Raw genomic sequence first — 6,349 nt, 5'->3', positions numbered from 1 at the left:
AAGTGAAAATTATGGTAACTTTCCCCAAAATTATTTTTGGCCTCTTGCTATAAACAAACTTGTACAGCATACCACATGTCCAATTCTTCAAAAGATACTTCTTTGTCTCCTAAGGTCCCTAAAGATTTTACAGTTTAAGAAGTACAAGAAAAAAGTTGTAACAAAAATACCAAGCTGACCTATTTGAAACTAATTTTAAGATCCTTCACAAACCTTAACTTCTATAGAGTATTATCTCCAAAAGTATAGGGAACCAAATTCTAAAATTTGCACCAGATATTCCACAAGATGCCACCTTAATATGGTCGATGTTTCACCATGTGAAACATCCCAAAAAATGTTATAGCAAAAATGTCAAGCTGACATATTTGACACTGATTTCAGGAGCATTCAAGAACCCTGACTTCTTTAGAGCATATCTTTGGAAGTATAACGAACTAAGATCTGAAATTTGAACTAGATACTCCCCAAGATTTCTCCTCAATATTCTCCAAGTTTCACCCTCAACAACCTCCCAAAAAAATTTATAGTGAAAGTGCCAAATTGACCTATTTGAAAATGATTTCAGGAGCACTCAGGAACCCTAAATTCCTTGTAGCATATCTTTAAATGTATAATGAACCAAGATCTAAAATTTGAACTAGAGGTTCCTTGAGATTTATGCTCAACATTTTTTAAGTTTTACCATCTAAAACATACCAGACAAAACTTATAGAGGAAAACACCAAGATGATTTGTTTAAAATAGCAAAACCCTACGATGATAGGCTCTAATACAATATATTATGAACCTTGCACATTGAAAATGATAAGAAACCAATAATTATAGTAATCTTCGAAGCGGAAACTTCATTCTACAATTAATACAAGGTACAAAACAATATTTGATGATTCTAAGATTGTCTCCTATATATATATATATATATATATATATATATATATATATATATCAGAAACAAATGGTACAATTATAATAAAATAAGACTATGAAAGGTTCTAGCCTACATAACAATATAATAATAGAAATGTAATAACATGTAAGCACAAAAGTTAATGCTCTAGTAACACCCTTCTTTGTGATACCAATAACATCGTGTGACAATTTAAGTCAATAACATCGAGTGACAATTTAAGTCACTAAGAAACTCCAACAATATGATGAAACATCTACCTTCTAACACCATCAACTAATCCCTTGGAGGTACTAGAACCATCATCCATATCCATGATAGACAAGTATACCAAAACCACATAATAATTAGATAGCATGCTCCAAGATACCAACAAATATACAACCAATTGTTTATCAACAAGGCAAGAACATGTGAGAAGACCACCAAGTCAGAAAGCACAATCATCCAACCAAGGAGAAGACAGACCCCCACTAAATGATCCAAAGCAATGAAGAAAATGGGCTCCATGAAAATGTATCTCCCCAAGTCAGTTCAAAGCTCCAAGGTACAAGTAGCAAATCTCCATCAATGTGATGAAAATCACAAATTGGAACCACATACAGTATGGGGTGTAAAAGGAACAATACAACTGAAATCTACATTAAACATCCAAAATAACAGATTTAGCATACTTTTGTGCACTCTGATTTATTAGCACCAGTCAGGAATGAAATTAAACTCTTGAAGACCACCAAGTTAGAAAGCACAATCATCCAACCAAGGAGAAGACAGACCCCCACCAAATGATCCAAAGCAATGAAGAAAATGGGCTCCATGAAATGTATCTCCCCAAGTCAGTTCAAAGCTCCAAGGTATAAGTAGCAAATCTCCATCAATGTGATGAAAATCACAAATTGGAACCACATACAGTATGGGGTGTAAAAGGAACAATACAACTGAAATCTAAATTAAACATCCAAAATAACATATTTAGCATACTTTTGTGCACTCTGATTTATTAGCACCAGTCAGGAATGAAATTAAACTCTTGAATAGATAAAAACAACAATACAATTACCAAAATAGCATATCTAGCATATTTTTATGCACAATGATTTATTAGAACCTGTCAGGGATGAAATCAAAACCTTGAATAATAAGCACCATAATACAGTGATCTTACTCAACTCTAACAGACGAGAAAAGCATTTTAGTAAAGCATTGCATCATAAAAATAGTACGAAATATACAAATGGTGTGGACATACTTGGATTGCAATTGAGATAAGACCCACGAGCAAATTATGAATACATTTTCCTTCAACAACATTTCTCCAAGGACATGTATTTACAGATTGCCGTTTAACCACTTTCCTGCAGATTTTCCACTACAGAATGCCAAAGTTTCCATGTCGAACCAATCTAAATATAAATAATTGCAACAGATTATGGACACAATATCATGAAACAGTGTCCTCTCTGACAAATAACAGCAAGTTGACATTCTTGATACATGACGAAACAATTGTCACAGGATGTGGTAAGTGCAGGTTTATAAAATATAATTCTGCACTGGTTCCACTTACCTGTTTTGTGTCTTTTTAAAAGAATCAAAGCCAATACCCTGGATCAGAAGCTCTAAAATTACAATGATGTCAACAGTGGGCAACATGAAACTGCCAGACCTCAATAGGCCTTAATTTATAATTCATCATATGTAGTAAATACACTGAATTGATAATGTACAAACAAATACTGTTGGCTGTTTGCTAGGCTTCACGGTTCGCCATTTGAAGGATATTGCCATCATAGACAAACCCACTGGTTGCAGCTGTTGCTATTGGTCATTATGGAAAAAACTACCCTGTTGGTGGCTTCCTTTTGATATGCTTGTTGATGTGTTGCTTTCAGCAGATGAGTCATAACAAGTCTCAGTTTGTGCCTTGACTTTGTCAGGTGAACCAGATTGTGTTTGAGAACCATCCGTACATGGTGATATCATTATTTCAGACGTTGTGGCCTGTGAAAACTCCTTTTCAGGGCCACTAAAAATGTCTTGAAAAGATGTTTCTGAAGCTTTCTTACAGGATATAGTATCTGAAGGTTGGGAGGTTTTATTTTGAGAAACTTCTCCAGTTTCCAGATCTCGAAGGGAGGCAATGATTGCTTCCATGACCATCTACAAAACAATAATGTAAAATTTCATGTCAAGCTTAATCTTGAGCATGCAAACATATGAAGAGGAAGATTTGTTTTCATTGTAAGAACATCAATACCATGAATGATGATATATATCAAAGTTAATAAAGGTTATAACATTTTAGCGTAGATCAATATATAAATGCTTCAAACATAATACAAAGTAGGGAGAGGATAAAGAAACAGTGAATCACTTCCTAATTTATAAGATGCAATGTAAAATAGGCTGATAAACTAGGAAAAAATAGGACTCTTGAAATTTAAAAAATTTTCAAAATATAGAAGCACTATTGAGGATGTTTCTCAGTTATATAAATTCCTTACAGCCCAAACGATAGCGATTTATTACATATTCCGCACCAGAACCAATATTACTGAACTCGAGAACAGCACATGTTAAGTCAATGACAAATCAGATTTTATGTTATTTACTAATTAGCAGCTTTGCTGCTTGGGTATGAATTTACCATCTCAAGAACACACATGAAGAAATGCTAGGAAGAAACGAAGGTTAGGTTGTGAAGATCACACTTTCCAATCTACTAATGAATATAAATATTATTCAAACTCTCAACTATTTCAAAATCTGCTGAAACAAATTTGAAAAATACTTGCGGTCCAATTAGATTTTTTCTCACCAAGATTTTAATCAAGGGAGATTCCAGAGTCAAATGGAATCACACTAGAGAAGTGAAAAAAATATGTCATGATAAAGTCATTTGGTATTGTTTTAAAACGTCATGAATGTTACATTCAAATGGGCTGCTTCTTTCACTAAAATACTTGTCACATACCAAATGTGAGACCCATAAAATCCCACCCAGCACACAGGGTCATGAATGACCATAAACGACTTGCTATGGAATACAGTGCTAGTCATTGTTGCCATCACAAACGAAAGGATTGAAACAATTCTTAATAAATAGACAAAAATAATATTAATAATTGTATAAAAAACTACATGTCACAATATGTTTTCCAATGCTAAAGCTTAATATACACAAGAAATAGCACAAAAAACAACCAGAGCATTGCATCCCTTCAAGTATCAGCTGTCTACAAAGTAGCAAAAATAATTTGAATGTAGCCTTTAATGTATGTAAATACACCTTGACTTGGCGTGCAATGCAGACTCGTCATAAATGGTCGCTTTCTCAGGAAATAGTCCAATGCCAAATGAAGAATAAAGAAAATGGATAGATGCATTCCAGCAAGGAATCACATATAAACACATCAAGTTAATGCACAATTCCCACCCGCGTATTAATACCCTACCCGGGCTACATCATATCATTTCCATGTGAATGTTGAGATTCTATAGCATGTGCAGTAGAATACAATTTTCTGATCTGATAATTACTTTCGAATGAATTTTCAAACAGTGTTTTTCATGCCACTGTTATCATTGAATAATTACACCTAGAAAATCTTGACTGTAAATGCGGCGGAAACAAGAAATATCATAGAAAAAGAGGCCTGCACAAAAGGCACAATATTTTTACCGTGGAAACCCAGTCAGGGAGAAAACCCAGCAATTTTTTCTCGAGGATAAATTGTTTTTTCAGCAAGGTTTACAAATCAGAATGTCTAGAAATCTGTGCCAACCTAAGTCACAGGACACGTCCCTCAGGGTCTCGTGTCCCATATTTCACGTGTCAGACACAAAAACCACCCTAAAATGTGTTGAAAACGTTTTTCTCCGTGTACTCCAATCAAGACACTTGTTTTGGACGTGTCAAAAACATGCCCTAACATTTTTGGTTCTTAGGACACATGTCCCATGAAAAGTGACATTTAAAACCTACAACATGGTTTATTTTTTGGGTTTTTTTGTCATTGTTCGCCATCGAAGTTGAGTTTGCTCGTCGCTGGAATCCAATTTGTTGTGCAGTGTGAGGAATTCCTTCATATTCGAGCGCAATGCTCACAACTTCACATCGACCTAGCCCTGGAGATGTAGGAGATGAGCGTTCGCATGCTTTGTTGAGAGTTTGGAGCACTTAAATTTCTTGTAAGTTGTGTTATAGCTTACGGAACTTAACTTAATTATACACGAGTGACCACATATAGATCGTGTGTTGAAATAAAAATCCAAGCTCCCCATCATGTGCTCATTGCTCACTACACCTTCGAGGTCTAAAGGGAGGGAAAGCTCGATTAACGCTTTGGTCAACAATGAAGTTTGATCACATATAAATTTATAGTTCATAAACTACATTATGTGATGTTTGAAGTTTGAACATTATCAATCTTGTTTGAAGTTAATAACAAAAATTATAACATGAACAATGAACACTGAACTGTGAACATCATTGATGTAGTAAATTAATAAACTAACTAGTAAATTATTAAATAGTAGATAGTGTATACTAAATAATAAATAGATATCATCATGATTCATATCTATATGGATCAAGCACTATATTTCAGTGCTTTTTAATTCATATATATAGATATATATATATATATATATATATATATATATATATATATATATATAAAACGTGTCCCTCGTGCCCTGTTTCCAGGGTCGTTGCATCTCGTGTTGAATACTCGTATTTATGTGTCCTTCGTGTCTCGTGTCATGTGACTTAGGTGCCAACATTACAAGTCAAATCACCATTCAAACCTAGTCAAACTTCTACTTGCCAACTTTGGTCAAACCAGTCAAAAACGTCAACTCAGTCAACATTGGTCAAATTGCACCTTGTAGTCAAAATGGCACGTGTGGCATGCGGTCAAATCAGCCTATGGTCAAACCCTCACACGTGTGGCATGTGGTCAACTCAACTTGCAGTCAAACCCTCGCACATGTAGCATGAAGTCAACTCAGCCTGCGGTCAAACCCTTACACGTGACTACATGGACTGCGGTCAAACCTGGTCAAATCCTCACACATGCGGTTGTACGGATGTTGTTGGCTCAAACTCGATCAAAACCCTTCACACGTGCAGTCTCCAACAGAGAGATAGAATGATGAAAAAAAATGAAAGATGAAAGAAAGATTTCTAAGTTGAAATTTCTCCTCTAGAAAAAATGAATGAGCTTGCTATGTTGATGAGTGTCTCCTCACATCTAAGTTGCACAAAACGGGGAAACGGGTACGAGTTTCTGAAACGGGCACGGGTATGAAACGTGACCCCCCCAAATTTTGGAAACAAGGAAATGCAATATATATATAGATATATATTAGGATATTTAAGAAATATGTGCAATCATAAAACATATATGATACATTCTAATTTATTACATTATGATT

The 6,349-nt window shown here is 34.8% G+C and overlaps 1 protein-coding gene across 4 annotated transcripts in view; it reads right to left on the bottom strand.

Annotated features, from left to right (window-relative positions):
- Positions 1–2,170: 2,170 nt before the first annotated feature.
- Positions 2,171–6,349, bottom strand: part of LOC149230853 (uncharacterized) — a 404,135-nt gene continuing 399,956 nt past the window's right edge. For all 4 annotated transcript variants that reach the window (XM_089379080.1, XM_089379081.1, XM_089379082.1 and 1 more), the window contains one exon: positions 2,171–3,070. In XM_089379080.1, coding sequence (XP_089235206.1) covers positions 2,729–3,070 — 342 coding nt within the window. In that variant the 3' untranslated portion in view covers positions 2,171–2,728. The remainder of the gene's footprint in view (positions 3,071–6,349) is intronic.

This window comes from Pinus tabuliformis, chromosome J, assembly GCF_031772625.1.
Source record: "Pinus tabuliformis cultivar Carrire ecotype Pingquan chromosome J, CPIR1, whole genome shotgun sequence".
In the NCBI taxonomy this organism is placed as follows: domain Eukaryota; kingdom Viridiplantae; phylum Streptophyta; class Pinopsida; order Pinales; family Pinaceae; genus Pinus; species Pinus tabuliformis.
This window is presented reverse-complemented; position numbering and strand designations above follow the sequence as displayed.